Source organism: Chlamydotis macqueenii, chromosome Z, assembly GCF_036417535.1.
Source record: "Chlamydotis macqueenii isolate bChlMac1 chromosome Z, bChlMac1.mat, whole genome shotgun sequence".
Taxonomy (NCBI): Eukaryota; Metazoa; Chordata; class Aves; order Otidiformes; family Otididae; genus Chlamydotis; species Chlamydotis macqueenii.
In genome coordinates, this window is record NC_141593.1 from 25,129,793 (window position 1) to 25,149,550 (window position 19,758).

General features: G+C 37.1%; 1 protein-coding gene across 1 annotated transcript in view; it reads right to left on the reverse strand.

Moving 5' to 3' along the window:
* The window catches only part of SV2C (synaptic vesicle glycoprotein 2C), a 95,480-nt gene extending 76,553 nt beyond the window's left edge, over nucleotides 1-18,927 (reverse strand). The window contains exon 1 of the mRNA XM_086770534.1: nucleotides 18,348-18,927. Within this exon, the coding sequence (XP_086626660.1) occupies nucleotides 18,348-18,927 (580 nt within the window). The remainder of the gene's footprint in view (nucleotides 1-18,347) is intronic.
* Nucleotides 18,928-19,758: the final 831 nt, after the last annotated feature.

Here is a 19,758-nt window from a genome sequence, read left to right on the forward strand (position 1 = left end):
GCTGCTCATCACAGGAGCATTAACTATCTCTTTACCTAAGCCAGAGTAACAAGCTCCCTAAGAATAACAGTTAAATGTCTTCTCAAAATAACATTTGTCAATTGACATTTTCTAGTTATAATTGGGATTTTAGTTTTTCATCAAAGGATGAGAATGGAGGTAAATCAAGAATTTGCAGAATTACTAAGATATCTTTATTCTCTTTCCTCTTAGCTAAGGAAGGACACAGGCACTACAATATTCTTTTTGGTTTAGAGGTATTTAGCAACAGACATTTATCAGATAGCTCCTTCATTCTGATCAGAAATTTTTATTCCAATAATTGAGATTTGCCTGAGAATGCACACACTGCTCATACATTTTCTGGTCCTAAAGAGACAAAGCTTGGTGAGTGGCTTAGCATGTTGACTTAACTGCTTTAACATCTCTTCTGTGGACAAGGTTACAGTACCACACTACAGGTAGACCAGTACTCAAAAGCTTTTGGAAACACCATCCACCAGACCTGGTGCTTGCTTGTCGGTAGTTGAAAGAACTTAACAAAAATAGCTCAATAGCTAAATTGCCAGCAGAGTGATTTAAAAAAAAAAAAAACAAATAAAAAGGTTATTTTTTTTTCTCTTAAAGTGAAATTCCTTACATTCTTTCATACATAAATGTTGTTGGGCTTTCCCAGTCAAAACTAATATTAGAAGTGCTCAGAAAAAGCCAATCAGAGAGCTTTGTATTTCTTTATATAGACAACTTCAAAATATTTTACACAAATAATTCTACCAAGTAACTCCTTCCCTTGTGATGCACAGAAATATCAAAACACAATGAACAATGAAAGAAAAAAGTTTACAGATCTTGAGAGTTCAAAAATACTAAATTTTCTTTTGGATGACAAGTCCTTTGGTCATTATACTGTGCTTTGGCCTCTCTTGTACCCATGTAATTCTCCTGAAGAGATGATGTTGCTAAAAACAATATTCCCCTCCTATCAATAAACAGCTATAAATAAGCTGCTCTCTGAGCAGCACCATTAGCTTATTCTTTCCCATTATATTCAGCTTTAATTTTTTCCTAATTGTCTTGTAGACCTTCCACTCTGTATCCCTTCCATCCTGAATCTACTGCAGCTGTCAATGATACTGTTCCAGTGTACTTTCCTGTCTTTTTTCTTTTTCATATTTTCTGTCTCTCTTTACACAGAATCTAACCCTGCCTGCAGCCCATAAAGGAAGTCACCTTCCTCTCAACTTTCAGATTATTCCTTAAGACCTCTCCCTCCCACAGCAATATTCATAATAAGCCATAAAAGTGACAAATGGCAAAGGTGAACTCTTAAGTTAACTCAGTTATAATAGCTGAACAGCCACCTAACAAATGCAAGTAACCAATGACATCAGATTATCATTTTACCCTTCATCATTCCTTTCTTCCCAGTCTTTGTAGCTCTTGTTATCATGTCATGCTGCTGGTCAGAACATACATTTCATGAAGAAAACTGTAATATTTTTTTTACATGTTTCATAAATCACATATTATGTTTTTCATAAATTTATGTATGTACAAATTAAATATCCTGTTGCTGGTCAGAGCTTGCTGCCTTTTCTCTTTACCTTTAAACATCTGTCATCAAAACAATGATTGTATGGATGTACGTATACATATATAGATTTTAAGTTAGCATGTCATCCTGAGGGTGGTACTCTCTATTTGAGCAGCTACTACTGATCACAAAACTGGCTGCTTTTCTTTTTCTTTTTGGTACAGCGCACTTGTGCCTCTAAGGAATTTAGCTGTATACAGCACAAGGTACACTCTGATTTGACATCTAGCGTGACCCTAGAAATATATTTAAGAAACTAAAGTTTCTTTTAAAATACAAAAACTACTAATGATACCTGTAACCTAAGTCTTTGATTTTCCCCACAAAGAAACGTAGTCTCAGACTCTGTCATTTGGTGGAAAAGCACTGATAAGAGGCAAGTGGCAGCTGAAAAGAAACAAACGCCATGATAAAATAAATGTTTTCTTCTATTGCTCTTTTATCAAGTTTTAACAACTTGTGTTTTCTTTTCACAGCAGAAATTCTACATACTTCAATGATTTTTCCCCGTTGTGCAAATGTACAAAATACACCTCTTCAGATGAGGGGATCCACGTCTGGAATTGATTTACACAATGCACACACTCTGGCTACCAGGTGGCTAGATATTTTTTAAAAGGATGTACACACAACATCTTTCAGGATGCTAGCAACAGCTTAACCTGACAAAGCAGCTGAGCAAGAACTCTCTCAGTATCTGAATGCTAGTTATGGGCAATTTATGCAATGGGATAAGAATACATGTAGGTTTTATTCCACATGCTGCCATAACTTCATTACTTGCCAGTATCTGTTGCAATTCATAGCCTGGTATCTAAGGGATAGCCAAATCCTTCTGTGAAATCAATTTGTGAGCATATACTTCACTGAGAGAAAAAAAAAGCAGTGAAGGTAAAGTCAGGCTTCCTTGCAACAGAGAGACTCAGGCTATGGGACTTACTGATGGTCATCCTTTGCTTTAACATACTTATTATAAAGCAGCTGAAGTTGTTTTTCTCCTGTTGTATTGTTTAGGGTTTTTTTTTGTCTGAGTGAGGAATGCATTTCATACAACTGGAAAAAGCATTCCCATTAAAAAAAAAAAAAAGGACTTTAAAAATAAGATTAAAATATTAATTATATCTTGGAAAATGAGATTATAAATGTGGTCCTAAGACAGCTCCAAGAGGGGAAAAACTCCTTTCATAAGAATTATACTGCACTTTAATCAGTGTTTTATTTATTTGCACTAGGACCTTCCCACATGCTTTTGTTTAGAATATAACAATTCATAGTGAAGAACTCTGATGCTGGTAAGTAGCATAATGAGTAAGAATATCCAGATTTATCTTTGTTTTAATGCTGATAAACAGCGTATTCAGAGTTTAAAGATTATAATCTTTCAGAACTATACTTAATTATAATGTTATTCGTTTCTTTGATCAGAAAAGACTTTGAAAAGAATCACAACCCATGCAGCAACTAACTTCAGTCAAATATAACATCTAATTAACTGTTTATAACAGGATGTAATTAAAGCAAACACTTTTCCATTAAGACGACAAATACAAGAAAACTGTAATAACTCCAGAATTGGCAGAAGAACTCAATTTTCTAAATCCATTGTCTCTGGATGTCTAAAACAATCTGTGCAGTCAGAATATTGGATCTCCAGTTCTTGTTTGTTATATTATGCCACTCACCTCCTCATAGGTACTAAAGCTCCAGCATTCTTACATAAAGAACTGCCACAAACTAACATTCCTCCATAACAACTATTTCTTCTTTCCCCTAAACAGTGATTGAAGTAGCGGAATATAATAAGCTCTGCATTTTTGGAATGGTAAATTTTTAAGATGCAGATCTAAGTGGCTGAAGGAGTAAAACATCAATTTTCAGCCATCTCAAAATGTTGATGGCTACTGTTTTCCAACAAACATGTGAGCCAGCCACCATATTAACTAATTTTTTTCATGAGTCTTTGCAAGTTCAAGACCTCTCAAGCCATGGTTTTCCTTTATCTAAATATTAGCTGTTTTCCCCGAGCAATCATTTTGTGTCTTAACTTCAGATGTTAAATGATTGCCCTTACCTAATAATATGCAATATATGCAAATCCTCAAATGCCACAGCATATCAGGCTCTTTTTCTATTATTACTCTTTAGACTAATCCACTCCTCCTGCATCCTTTTTTCAGGATAGCTGCAGTCGGGCTTCAAGCTGCAATTTCATACCATCTAGTGCAGATGCTTAATTACACATTGGTTTTGAAGCTTTTTGCTCTTCTGCGTAATATATATTTACAAACAGTCAAGTTTCACTTGATATTATATTATTAGAATTATTTTTAGCAATCATGGTAATAGAGTTTATCTGTTTAAATACATGAAAGGTATAAAGCTATTTTTAAATGAATGCTGAAGCTCTTAAGTCTCAATATAAAAGTTTGTACCGTGCCTACCATACTGGAGTGATTCTTGGATGTTCAAGTGTGACTTGCAACTGAGTAAGTCGTATGCTTAGTTCTCTAACAGTAATAATTCCAAAGTGATAAGTCTTTGCATGACAGATCATTTAGCTTTTGCATATTTTTTCAGCTGCTTAGTGCATAAGACATTCTGGATATCCTTCACAGTCAGTAAAAAAGGACAACTTTATCTCCATAACAACTAAGAATGATATAAACTCATACTCATTGAAATGAAGGAAGATAACTGAATCCCAGTGAGATCAGTCAAAAAAAGATAACCTTGCCTCCTCTTCTAAAATATGCGGAGCCATACAGGAATATTAATGTTTTCATGAAGGGAAATTGTTTCGATCCAAAATAAGTTAAAAAAAATGTTTATTTCTAAAAGTATCTTTCTGTAGTATTTACATAGGAAAACAAGTCAGGGAAATGCTTTGATGTAAAGGCTACCAAAAATACATAGCATAGAATTAATAGCTCAAATCAATCAAATACAAACCATACAATAAATAATCCCTCAGCTCCATCTACAGAAAAAAAAAAAAAAACCAAAACCAAGAACCTGCTTATACCACTTCCAAACATACCTACAAAACATTTGATGACTTTCAATCTGATACCAATCCAGAAACTTCACACAAATAGAAATCAAGTTAATCATATCTGGTTCTCAGACAAAATGATCCTGTTCTCAGAAAGTACCAATGAACTGCAACAGTTCAACCATGAAACTCAGGAAAATGGAACTGAAAGAAAAGCTGAACAAAAGCAAGATCCTACTCAGCTGACAACAGGAAAATTAAAGAGCAACTAACTCAACAGTTCTACATGCAAACCTATTTACAACCTTTAAGATAACAGAGGAAAAACATCATTAGCAACACAATCAACTCAAACAATACAGGTTTGTAATAGTACAACAAACATAATTTGATGATTGATTTAATAAAAGAAAAATTGTTGTGAGGTAGCCAAAACTGTACTTCTAAAGAGAAGCTTCAAAAATACCAAACAAAGATCGAGCCTTGGAAAAAGTACAAAATATTAAATGGAAATTTTTTAAAAAACCACCAACACCACAATTTTTCCGTATCTTTTTTCCGTTCAAAAGGGAAGTCCAAATTTTCTAGAGAACTGAACTTGAAAAGAGAAGTAGATGCAGAAGACCACTCGGTGGATAAGGAGTTGGCTGGATGGCCGCACTCAGAGAGTGGTGGTCAACGGCTCAATGTCCATGTGGAGACCGGTCACGAGTGGCGTCCCTCAGGGGTCCGTGCTGGGCCCGGCCCTGTTCAACATCTTTGTCGGCGACATGGACAGTGGGATAGAGTGCACCCTCAGCAAGTTCACCGACGACACCAAGTTGTGTGGTGCCGTCGACACGCTGGAAGGGAGGGATGCCATCCAGAGGGACCTTGACAGGCTGGAGAGGTGGGCCCGTGCCAACCTCATGAAGTTCAACCAGGCCAAGTGCAAGGTCCTGCATCTGGGTCATGGCAATCCCAGGCACAAATACAGGCTGGGCGGGGAATGGATTGAAAGCAACCCTGAGGAGAAGGACTTGGGAGTGCTGGTGGATGAGAAGCTTAACATGAGCAGGCAATGCGCCCTTGCAGCCCAGAAGGCCAACCGCATCCTGGGCTGCATCAAGAGAAGCGTGGCCAGCAGGTCGAGGGAGGGGATTCTCCCCCTCTACTCTGCCCTGGTGAGACCCCACCTGGAGTACTGTGTCCAGTTCTGGAGCCCCCAGCACAAGAAGGACATGGACCAGTTGGAGAAGGTCCAGAGGAGGGCCACGAAGATGATAAAAGGGCTGGAGCACCTCTCTTATGAGGACAGGCTGAGAGAGTTGGGGCTGTTCAGCCTGGAGAAGAGGAGGCTCCGGGGAGACCTGACAGCGGTCTTCCAGTACCTCAAGGGGGCCTACAAGAAAGATGGGGAAAGCCTGTTTAGTAGGGCCTGTTGCAATAGGACGAGAGGTAATGGTTTTAAAATAGAGGGGGGGTAGATTTAGATTAGAAATTAGGAGAAAATTTTTTACGATGCGAGTTATAGAACACTGGAACAGGTTGCCCAGAAAGGTGGTGGAGGCCCCATCCCTGGAAACGTTCAAGGCCAGGCTGGATGAGGCTCTGAGCAACCTGACCTAGTCAGGGATGTCCCTGCTCCTTGCAGGGGGGGTTGGACTAGATGACCTTTGAAGGTCCCTTCCAACCCTAACCATTCTATGATTCTATGATTCTAAGACCACTATGGAGCCTTCAAGATAGTTGGAAGGCAACTGAAACTGAATGAATTCTTCTTGATTTAACATTGAGACTGAAGTGAAAATAGTCTCATGGCATGGCTACCCAAACTCATCACCCAGCTGTGCTCTTACAAAGGTTGAAGACAAGCCAGAAAAACTTTTTTTCTTTTTCTTGGGAGGAAAGGAGAAGTGAGAACAGCTCTGTCCTTCCCATGAAAAAAACAAAAAAACAACAAACAAACCCCACACAGTTTTTTACAGAAAAACAACTTACATATATTTCCAAATCATGAATCTGCTATGGTGTATGTCCACCCTAAGGGAAATTCCAGAGACGAAAAGACATAGCTGGAAACATTTGAGCAAAGCTTTTCCAGTGCTATAACAGGAATATCATCCACGTGAAAGTCAAAGGTCCCATGGCATCATTCGCACAAATTTAATTCAGATACTAATTAATTTTTTTGTTTCCTCTGACCTACTTTTATTAAATTTATGTGCCTAAGTCTACTTTTGATTTGTTTCCTGTATCTCAGGTGAGAGATTTACAACCTGAAATGTTTTTAGTGTAAGGCTCAATTTAGTTCTAATAGGAAAAAAACTGGCATTTTGCCTCCATGTTTCCTTTCATTGGATAATGAGACTAATTTTGGTTTACGTATCAAGTGCAGAACAAGGTAGACATTTACATTATCTGTTAATTTGAAAGACATAATATTTTCTTGCTTTAAGAGTCTGTATGTTATTAACTCTCCTTACAGTTCTAGGGACGTTCACCTTAAAATATATCTAAAATTTACACAAGCAGGTGTGTTGATACATGTTTTTTTCCTAACGAAATAATGCTCTGTCCTAACAGGTGAGATTCCTGTGTACTCAGATATTATTTTAATTGAAATACTGTAATAACAAAAAGAATAACTGCTCCTGCTTTTCCTCAGATCCAAATTAGATAAATTAATAAATGCATAGAAGCAGCTCAGTAACAGCAGAGATTGTGACAGGTAATAGATTACTTGCTAGAATGCAGAATTTTCTTCACAGCTATATTTTCTGATAAGGCAGCAAAATAGAGAATATGGTAAACCGATACCTTTGCAGTACATTGTCTTCATCACTTCTGCTGTAAGAACATTATCATGTCAATAACTAAGTCTTTTAAAAAGTGCCATCTACTACCAGATGCTAGCATAATTTTTATTTATTCCATAACATATTTCTCAGAATAAAAAAAAATTATCAGAGATATTCCATTTTCTTCATTAGAATTATTTACAAACTGAATAATGGTAATGATTATTGCAGCAAACAGCAGCACACTGCTATTTAATTCTGCTCTTGCTTGGCTAGCTAAATCAACAATGCGTTACAGAGACAAAGACTACTGCTTCCTACCCACAACAGAAATAATCAATCAACATTCAAATTTAGCAACATGGGGCTTTAAGAACCAAGTCAATATATGGCATCTTTCTTCCCACATAGACAATATATTTACAAGATGGTAGCTACCAATACACAGACTTTATAAAAAAATCTGGTAATCCCAGGTGATGGTGTGAAGCTGTTGACAGATTCCCTAGGTGCTGTCACTGAACATACTATTTTCACGTCATCTTCTCCTTTGATCTGACAGTTCTCTCTGGCATTAGTGAGAAAACGCCAACAGACAAGCTTCGGATAAAACACACCTAGTTAAGCTGTCCTAATACCCCTAATTCCTGTTCTTTTCCATTGCAACTGCAGAGGTTTCTCTGGATTTTTTCTACTCTCAGATTTAGATGCTAAATTCAATGCAGTCTTTGCCCATCTCTGAATTGACCCTGTCATGCTAGAAATTGCTGTGACTTTGCAATTTGAAATGCACTTCCATGGCAATCCTGAGAATCAGAATGATTATAAATGCTGCATATGATTGAACAGTGCACAGCACTGTGTAATGTGCTAGGATTAATTAAATTTCAAAGCAAAAAAAATATTTCACTAAAGCTTTAAATTGCCCACACAGTCATCTGCATTAATAATCTAATTTCATATCAAAACTGTTCATTTTGGCTACATGTTTTATTGCCTGAGTGTTAATTTCTTATTTGCCCAGTCCTGCTTCTGACTCAAAACAGAGCAAAGTCCATGAATATCACTAAATTTTAATTAGTGCTGAATTAAAATAAAAAACCTGAAGTATATACACCTACGTTAATAACAGATGCATTCAACTCAGAAAATCAAAGCACATGACACTAAGAACTAATTAATAAAACTATGCTCCTAGTAAAGGTATCTGTGCAATATTAAAGCTAACATTTGATTATTTATTCAGTGTTTAATCAGTAATTAACTCTCCTTACTGAAACTATATTCCAGTACTGTGTAAATGTCTTCCTTGTAAACGGAAGGAAATAACTTTTTAAAATTTCACTTAATCCGTACAGTGGCTGTTACCACTGTTGCTCCAACAAAGTGAAAGGGTGGGGGAAGAGAAATTCTAGTGAAAAAAAAATCAAAACCAAAACCAAAGATCTTCCACATGTTTCAGAAAAAGACATTGAACTAGGCCTAACCTCATTAGGAACAGGTTACCAAAATTAAAAAGAGTCTAAAACTCGCACGTCTCCCAAAGTGCCCAACAAGAGACCTGGTCTACCTCACCTAGCACACAACAGCATACGAGTGAAAAAGGAAACTTCCATTGCTAATGGTCCCATATCTTCTTTCTGCTTTCCCATTTAGAGTCAATGAAATAGATTAACTAATCCAGTGTCAGAATGAAGAATAACAGATCAGAATAATCCTCTCCATGGTGCCAATACACCTGCAGGTGCTGGTGATGCTACACAGGCTTTTTAATTACGTATTTACAATACTGCCAGGAGGCACTGTTATAATGTCTAAATGGAAAATTGTTTAGATGACTGTATCTATCAGTTCATGATCTCTGTTTAACAAGACTTGCTAGTGGCAACTTCAGAACCAGCCTTGAAAATCGCCCTGAATTCTAGCGGATTAGGAAAATACTTCTACTCTGTGAAAATGAGCAGATCTGACAAACTCCAGACAAAAGCAACACACAGCACAATAGAGAGTTGCTTATGGGTTATATTCATCCGTACTTCGTCAACTTTACATAAGGCTCTCCACTGCTAAACTGCTAATCAGTATAGAGCAAATAATTTCTGTTCAGCTAACATGACATGAAGAAATTTGTAAATGGGATACCTTTGCCTATCCTTGAGAACTTAGACCTTTTTTAACACTGTGGATATAAAGCTAGTGTCACTTTCCACCATTTTCATAATTTTCCTAGTTTACATTATTCTCTTTCTACAATTCCCTCAAAAAGTCAGGTAAGAACATCTATCTGCCTGAGAAATGGGTTTCGGTCCATCTTTGGAGATGTTTTGTCCATCACATGTTTATCCTGAGAAAAGCTTGCTTGCTAAGAAAAGCTAGAATAACTTGACATATGTAATGTGTCATCAAAAACTCTTGGATTTGTTTCTACTAGCTGGAACAAAGACTGGTAGATGTTGAGTGAAAGCGTGATTGGTTTAAGAGAGCCAGGGAACAACATTTTACAGTTAGTGGTAGGGACGTGCTCATCTAGAAGTACTAGTAGCAAGTAGAATTGGGCTGGGTGTAAAATCTGAGATTCTTCAATGAAAAATTTATGCATAGAACATCCCTAAGTCATTCACAGTTCCAATCACATAATAAATCTGCAAGTAATTCCTCCTGGACTCCTGTGGCCTGTTGGTTTGTTGTAGTACATGAAACTGCAAAGCCCTACATTTATATCATCCCCTCCTATCAAGCCTTCCCATTCTGTATAAGGATAAGCCAAAGGTCTGGAATAAGTAGCTATTTCAAACCATACCTATCACAATATAAAATTTTCTTGCAATTCTTTGAAATACTGATAGCGTAAGATGAAATGAGAAGTCAAACTTCAAAAAGTTTTTGAATCCTTGATTGATTAAATCCTTGGATAAAATACATAGGAAGAAATTTACTCAGCTGTGACAAAGAGCCATTAAATTACATTTGTTCCATGTCTTAATGAAGTTCACTAACACTTTCTCTGTGAAAATATTTCTTCTTCTTTCTGAGGAGCTCATACATCCTTCCTTTCATTTCATAGCTCAACATTTGATGCAAGATGCAAAGATCAGAGCTAAAAACATAAATAATGAAGATCAATGTTTCTATAAATGCAAGCTTGCAGATCATAACTTAACTGTGTTGCAGAATTAACCAAACAGAGACTTGGAATAGAGTGCACCATCACATTTAAAATGTTTGGTTTGGTTAAAAAACTCTATTTGACACATTGATTTAAGAAGTGATGTATCATCAGCCAGAGATCCCATGGCAGTTGAGAGAGGGAGGAAAAAGTGGAGGTGACAGCCAAATTAAATGTGTGAAATCACTGTGACCCTCAGGCTTTTCCTTTGGGAAGTATTTCCTTCTTTTGGCCACTTTTGTAAGACTATAAATTTGTGTGACATAAATGGTAAAATCACTGATCTCTGATGGGACAGGCAGAACCAGAAAATAACCTGCAGTGCACAAAAAAAAAGAAGCAGCCCAGTGATTTTTAACTATTATAGACGTAATCAGTCTCCAAGACAGAGATTTGAAGATAACTGCAAGCATATAATTATTTAACTTCATTTTTTGTGTGCAAATAAATGTTACAGGCATGTTTGCATATGGTGGTAATGCATGTTTGTAAGTAGTTAAATGTACAAGTATCTTGCTGGCTACTCATACAATCCTTACAAGCACATGCGTTATCCCAATTGCAGACTGTATTTTTCATCATTTTAATAAAAGCAAGTTGTCCAATATCCACCGTACTCATTGAATTCAGCTGAAGCATAGCTTAAACCTTGAAGAAATGTCATATTCTGATAACAAATGTCTTGCTCAAAAAGTGATTTACTACTTTACTAGCTGAAAATAGACCAATTGATCTCTGACATTATTTCAAGGTATACAAATGTAGTTAGGTCCATTTAACTAAAAAAAGTAACAAGCAAGTATTACATTACTTATAGAGCTCTCAAGGGATGAGTTGGTTAAAACAGCATTTGGCTATCCTGAAAATGCATACAAACACCAAGGCTCTCAGATATGAACTGCAATGTAGTCATTTCATGTTGTCTTGTATGGACTGTGTTACTCAGGTTAAAATTACATGACTGAAACTGGATGTTGAGGCAGGGTTATATTATATTCAACCCCAGGCTAAATGGTGAACATCTTAAAAGGAAGGAGTGAAGATGTAAGTTAACGGTGTCTGATAGCTTGCGTTCCCCAGTAAAGTTGCATGTAGGAACACTGTGAAGAGGAAGAACATTTGGCATGTTGGTACTGTTCTCCCTGTTAGCAGCAGCTTCAGTAAGGTGCTCTGGGAGCAACACCATCCTCAGAAAAGGAAGGCAGCTGTGACCCACCTTCAATACTGGCTTATAATGGGAGCCTTCAATGGCGCAGAGGACTGAATACATTGCATTTCATTAATGGTTCAAATCTGTGCTCCCAGATCCTGTTCTGTGATATTCTGTGTGTTATGGGTTTAATACAGTTCATAACAGACAAAAATTACATTGCATACTCTCTACTGTCCCTTTTTTTTTTTCCCTCAGAAAAGAAAACCAAACATAATCATAATCTCAACTGGTCCACACAATGTACCTGCTTAGAATGGGTAAGGATCTGTCTCTTAATTTTTGTCCCTCAAATAAATGTGTTTGGAAGACAAGCAGAAAAAGCTCTGCAGTAGTACTTTTACAATGTAATTGCAAGGGATCTGAACTGTACCAAAGGTGAACAGCATGCATAATGGCATTTGTATTTCTGGCATCTCCTAAAGAAGTAAGATGTTAATCCTACAGACCCATTTTCACCTTGCTCCAGAACATTTAGCGCACATTTCAATGACTGCAGCTCTATTTCTAAACCTTTCTGTCTCTGATAAAGATGTATTACTACTATTAACTGTAAGTAGTGCAATGGACTTTCACTGTTATTTAAATGAGATTCCTCACACTCAAAGGTCTGCTATGGTTCCAGTAAGTATTCTTAACCTAGATGCATTTCTTGTGAATACAGTACTTCTCAGACCCATATATAAGCACCTAACATTTTGACATCTGTGCTCTCTTCAATAAAATTTATACCACTGCCAAGAATCCATGTTAAAAAAAAAATTAGTTCGGAATCTCTTCCTCTGTATTTGAGGTCTAAAATATTTTTTTTTTTTTTAAAAAAAAAGAACTTCTATGTGCTTTCTATAACAAAAATACAGATCTTCCCCTGGAAGTTTCAATTTTATAGGAGTACATCGACTAGCTGCACATAACAGTTAAAATGTAGAGTAGCAGAGCCTGGTTTTCCTTTATTTTATGTCAATTGTGGTCTATTATGCCATCACAAATCCAGTACTCTGCTAATAACTGGAATATAACCAGAAGACACTCACTTTTTCCTACTATAGTCTATGCAGGAACATGCAATAAATCTCATCTGTATATAATGACCTATAGTAATATTTAACAATAAAAGAGAACAGTGTTACACATAGATGTCTACTTACAGCAGCAGAAGGAACTTTACTCACTGCTGTGTAAAGATGGGTTTGTGACAATCTGTTAGAATTCAGACCTTATCAGAAGTAAAGAAGTGTCAAACATATGGTTAACTGTTTATGTCTTCTGCATGAGAGTATACTGAGGAGCCATGCTGTCAAAACTCAATATGACTGGAATTGAGTAGATAAGAGAAAACCATAATGCCTGAAGGAGACTTTGTTTTGAAATAAAGTCTTAAATGTCTGAATTTTAAGACAAAATGCAAAACAGAAAATCAGATGCTGCTCAGTATTATACTTCCCCTGGAATAAAAAAAAGCTGTTAAAAGAGTTTTAATGAATTCACAAATGGGAATAATCTGAATAGATTTTGTTTTCATCACATTTTTTCAAGCTTTAAAAATACATTTATTTACAACTGGCAAAAGGAAAAAGCTTGTGACAAAATATTTACTTAACCATCAATTAACAAAAACAAAACCCATAGCTTCCATATTAAATCATAGTCCTCAAAAAAGATCAGCAGTCCCAAGACATCCTCTCCTCCCCTCCAAATCACGATGTCTCTAGGTATCTGGCCTACACAGAGAATTTATAGCTACTTAATAGGTGGGAAAACAAAGGAATATCACAAGCCCTGAACATCAAAGAAAACTCAACGTAAATCTTTACTGAAGATCATTTTAGTTTGAACATCCACAACAAGAGAAATCTCTCTAAAAGGGAAGTTGCTTCAACAAGTTACATGAAGGAAACCTTTTGAAAAGTGCAAAAGGGAAACCACAATCTCAGGATAACAATTTGATTCCACATTTTTCCATATATTTGTGTCTGTGTGTGGATATGGATGTGTGCAAGGTGTCTAGTGACGTAGTGAGGTGCCTAGACACATTGCAGAATCCCACTAGATATGCAGATGCCTGAATATTTACAAAACGGTCCTGTCAGACTCAGGTCCTGCAGTCTTTTGTTCACTGACATTTTCTCATGTGCTCACAGGTTTCTGCCAGATCCAGAGACAATCCATACAGGCTCAGGAGGAGAACAAATAACTCAAGAAATATTAGTTGATGACTGAATGTGATTTTGCTCATATACATGTAGACTCTAGTCAGTGTTTAAAGCAGTAAGCCTGTGCACAACCTATGAGTGCAAAACATTCTCTCCTTTAAAAGTTCAGTCAGGTGTAACAACTGCAGAATCTCTTTAACTTATAAGTAGCTGGAAGTGTTGTACATTTACAGGTAGTTATTTTTTAATTTATGAAATCAGAAAAACATGGGTTGGGAGGGACCTTTGGAGAGCTCTAGTCTGAACCCCTGCTAAAAGTGGGGTTACCTTCAGAGATAGATCACATTGCTTCAGACCTTCTTCAGTCAACTTTTGAAAATCTCCAAAAGATCCCACAGCTTCTCTGTGCATTCCTCCCAGTAGCTGACCTTATGAACTTTCTTGATCATACCAGAAATTCCCTGTTTGTGACTTCTGACCTCTTGTGCTTCTCTGAGAAAAAAATTTACTTCATCTTCTCCATAGCCCTCCTTAATTATGTCACCAAATAGTACAGACAGATTGCCTCTTAGACCTCTTTTCTCCAAGCTAAACAAGAGTAGTTCCTTTTGCTTCTTCTTTTATGCCATGTATTCCAGCCCCCTAACTATCTTACTGGTCCTTTACTATATTTGCCCTAATTTGTTAATCTCTTCTTTCAAGTGGCTCCACAACAGGACAAAGAATCTCACATGTGGCCTCACTGAGAGAAGAAAATAATCACTTAGCTCTACTTACTGACCACTCTTGCCAGTGCAGCCCAGAATTTGGGAAGCCTTCATTGCCGCAAGGCATCATCCAATTTAAACTGAAAAGGCATTGAGAAACCAGTTCATGATTCTGATCAGCACTTTCATCACGTGACATTACGGGCTCTGAGTGCTGCTGATGAACAATCAACAGTGACCTTAAGCTCATACAAGTCAATAGGGAGGGAATTTTGGAAATTGCCCTGACGCAAGTAAATTTAAAAATATGCAACAAGGAGGCTCTATGTATAACGTCACATGCTTTTAATTAGCTCACGTTCCCTAGTAAACTATCACAGTATGATATATGAGAAATCAATTTTTATGCCTGAGTCAATGAGTGCTTTTCCAATGACAAATTAACATTTTCTTAGTGTGTTTCTTAACAATCTAGAAAATTGCCTGGAACGTAAATATTGGGTATGTGTATCAATTTCACCTTATAACTCCCAGCACTGTGCCATGACTTTAGTATTCTAACAACATTTAAGACCTCTGGATTATGGAATTGTAATCATGAAAGGAAATTATGCTTGTCTGGAACACCCCATTTAGGATATAATTACAATGTGAAATCACAATGGCAAAAGAATTGAAATGCATGACTGTGAGGATCTCGTTATGATCATATAAAAATGCTTACACTAAGCATTCACTGATGTGGTGTGTATTTTGTATCACTGGAATTAAGGTTACGCTGTCTGCAAAGGCTGTGTATCTGCATTGGTTATGAACAGTATGTAGAAGTGAACCGACAAACTGCAGCCTACAATATATTTCTATTAGCAATGGGCAAATAATATCTTTTTTGTGAAACTATTGACAAAGCTACCATGTGCTCCAATGCCTTTGACACACACTTGGAAAAAAACTGCTTCTCTCTGTTCTTTCTTGTTTTGTATGTTACTCCTTTTGTATATAATTATTTGTTTGTTAACAAACAACAACCACAACAGGCTACTATTACATTACTACAAAAGGAAGATACAGGGATATTCATTACAACTTCTATATTTTGGGCATGAGAATATATTGCTTGCATACCTAAGCCTTCCAGAGCTTTTTCTTTAATTTTGTCAGTGAGCATCACTTATATTTATACACACACACCTGCATATATATATCTATGAGGAGTTTAACTGCTTCTGTACTGAGTTTTAGTTAAACATTGTCAGAGTCATTCCAGTATATCTCAAGACAGCATCATAAGAAGTCTAGTGACAGCGAAATTGTCAACTCTCTTCTAGACATGGATCAGACCTTAATAGATGGCTGCAAATCCTCATGGCCACTTGCTACTGTGGGGACAGCTCCCCACTCCCAATTCCAGAAAACTCCGTAAATGCTTACAGTAACTGTTTAAATGAAACACTATTTTTAGAACATATAAAGTATTTGTCCCCAAATTTCAATTCTATATAGAAGGTGTAACAAAGAAAAAGCATTACCGCCATGTTCTCCACACTTGTAACTCAACAACTGGAGAAATAAGTACTAAAGTGTTCAGCGTATCTTAATTATGAAAAGATCTATTTTACAGTTTAACATTTAATGTAAGTGGAAGGAACTGCATACGCGAATCAGTTAGCTACTGAATGTGTATGTAAACATCATGAATTTCCCTCCTAATGCTGCATAACCTCCTTCTTTTCCTTAACACCATAGAAACCAATTGCAGAGAGATTTGGTGGCTACCCTTACTTTGTTATCATCCTGGAGAACAAAGACAACTTTGACCATTCAGTTTGTTGGGAGGGTGCGTGTGGTAAAACAAACACAGTAATCAGTAATTAAAAAATGGGGATAAGATCCATAATTTTTGTTACAGTAATATAGAGGACTTAAGAAAATTGACTGGTAGAGTTTAAAGACGTCCTCAACTGCTAAGTAGTGTGTAATAAAATAAGATTAAAAGCAAGACGGAGTACACTGCTTTTATAAAATGTATTCTGTTTTATTATCTGCACTGACACAGTAACATTTGTCTACAGATATCTTTTTGTGCTGTTTTGGTTTCTCTTCTTTCTCTCTATTCTTTGATTACTTATAGAGCTCCAAAATGGCTATAAATAGACATGTTTATGCACTTTCTTTCTGTAAGAAGTAGATCTGAAAACTCACAGGTCCAACCATGACAAATACCATGTTTGTAAATTTGTGTAAACAAGTAGTACCAAACAGATTATTTGCATGCAGCCTGTATAACCATAAAAACATAGATAATTTAATTTCTTTTATTAGAAGTTGAATCACTGCACTGTACAAGTAGGCAGAGCAGTTCATTTCTAACAAAAAAATGACCAAATCACAAAGAATGCCTCAAAGGACTCAGCCATCTGAGAACTCAGCTCCTATTTCCACTCATGATCCTCTGGCATGGAGAGATGCTTAGAGATACAAGTGAGGGTGACTATGGTCCACTTTATTAAAACAGACAGAGCTAAATTGCCAGTATTAATATGTCAAAAATCCAACCTGTCATGGGCTTAATGGTCAGCCAAGAAAGCTTCTATTTTGTTTAAATAGCACAAATAGCCTTGTGCTATTTAAAATTCTGAATCTAATTTTGATGCAGCTGGTATCTTAGGGTCCTTCTAATTGATGGTAAGCGAAGGAATAAAATCAGGAAATCGAGCTAAGTAAAAATGAGACTGTTACAACAGAACAATGCACTGCAAAGATGCAGGGAACAAACAGTACATCTGGTAGAAGACAAAGGTTCCTAAATATTTTATAAGAAGCCTTTTTTTTTTTCTGTAGTAGCCTGTGTCCTTTAGGCCCAAGCTGCACACATATATTCCATTTTCTGCCATGTCGCACGCCCCTGTGGTCTTACTTCTCCTCTTCCTCAGGGAACCATTTCTACACCCTTTCTTCACAGCCTTGCCCCATGAGAGCCTTACTTTATTTGATGCGCCCGGGGAGGGCAAGCATGGACCTCCTCGCAGTGCTGCTGCGCTGACCAAGGCACGTAACTCAGCCTGCCTATTTGCTGCGTCACATGAGACACAGCCCATCCTGATCAACTGAACAGACAAAAAAGCATACCCCAGGCTCATCTTCAGCCGTTTGTCCTACTGACTTCTGTCTCCCCCAGCTCAAAATATACATTATACTTTTTGGATGGCTAGAGGACAGTCATTGGGACAAAAGGAGTCAAAGACAAAAGGAGGGAAAAGGGTAGATAGCATTTTCCCTGGATTTCCTGCATTTCCCAGATTGCATTCCACACCATCCTTTGGAACGCTCGCAGGCAGTATGACAATGTTGCTGAACAGTTGTATCATCTACTCTTTGCAACATCTGCATAAATCCAGCAGAACTCCAATATTCCAACTGTAGTTTATCTGTTTGGTTTTTTTTTAATTAGTTCATCAGGATGTCTACCCTTGTATAGAAGAACAAAATGTATACCTCTGAAGTTTTACTGTGCAGTCTTCCACTTCAGTGATTTATTTATACTTACTGAAAAAGAAAACAATTATCTAAAAAAAAATTATTATTTTAATTAAATCCATATTAGCTGTTAATGCACTTTGTGTATTTCTTATTTATATTCTATAAAAACATTTTTATACATGCATTGGTGCTGATAAATTCTTCACAAGGCATACTATAAACAACACTTGTAATAGCACAAAGACAGAGCAAAGACTTTACTCACCGAGCCATCCTGATCCAGAATTGGGTATACACATATCTGTTTCAGCACTGGGCAACACAAATCCAACTACAAAAACTTCAACCCCATCAGCCATTAGCGCCATTCCCAACACAAAGAAGAGGGCCCACTGGAAACGACCATGGCCGCATTCTTGTATTATCAGTTCATACTGCTGTGCTAGCTCTTCTTCATCAGCTTTCCTTTCTGTTTCCAGTTCATGACGATCCTTATATTCATCACGCATATGCTGACCTAAGGCCCCCATGCCATCCTTACCCTGCCCCATGCTGGGAATTCCCTGATACTCCCCTTCATATATTTCATCATCTTCATCATGCCCTTCAGTTGCTTCACTTGATCCTTCATCATCATTAGCTTCTACACCATAATTTCCCCCTTGGACATAGTAGTCATCGTCATCTTCCTCATTCTGGAATCGGTTGTAGGACCTCTGTGTGTAGCCATCCTGAGCTTTGTCAACAGCTTTATTCACTTTTTTCACTGCTTGCCTCTTCACCTCTTTGGCAATATCTTTTGCCCCTTTCACTAACGAAGTCCTATCTTTGTATGTTTCCTCCATCTTGTCTCAAAGAAGAATCGCAATTATGCTGCTGAGGGACCTGATGAATACCGTTTAGAATATCTATTTTGTGTTGGACATCAGTAGAAAAAGCCCAAGTACCTGTGAAGCTGTAATATTCAACCTGGAAAACACAAGAGAAAAAAGTTTATACTTTACTCCTTCTTAGTGGCTGCTTCACACAGTTATGGCAGCATACCAATCTTCATTTAAGCACTGGACATCACAGTTCAGGGCTTCAAATATACAAACCTGAATTTTCTTCAGAGATGCAAATATCCTAGGTTACAAGGAAAATACTCTGAAGAAAAATCTAGTATCTGGTTTTCAAAATGAAATTTATTGCATTCTAGTCTTTCAATGGATACCAGGTTTTATTCTGAAAGAAAAAAAAAGCAATTCCATGTGTCATATATCATACTGACTCTATCTGCAGTGTCCCTCCCCCAAAGGCTACAAATATTAGCATTTCTCTCAATAGTTACCATAAAATATCTGTCCTTTGTCCAGCCTCATTCTTACACAAATCTTGCAGGGAGTTAATATTTCTGAGATCTGTGCCAGTCTTTCAAAGCTGACTAACTTGGCCAAAGCGTTCACAGGTGCATTCACACTGAGTCTTAGCAATAGGTAGTCCCACCCTAAAAAAAAACAGTGCAGGAAGCTGGGTGGATGGAAGTGCTGGTACTTTCACACTTCGAAGTTTTCCAGTGCCTAAATCTTGGACACACACATCACTGTCTCCTCTGTCCATAGTGACAGTAGAGGCAACTTGGAGCAACTGTGTATCATCAGCTAATTCAATCCAGAGTGTGTTAGTCTGGCATGAGT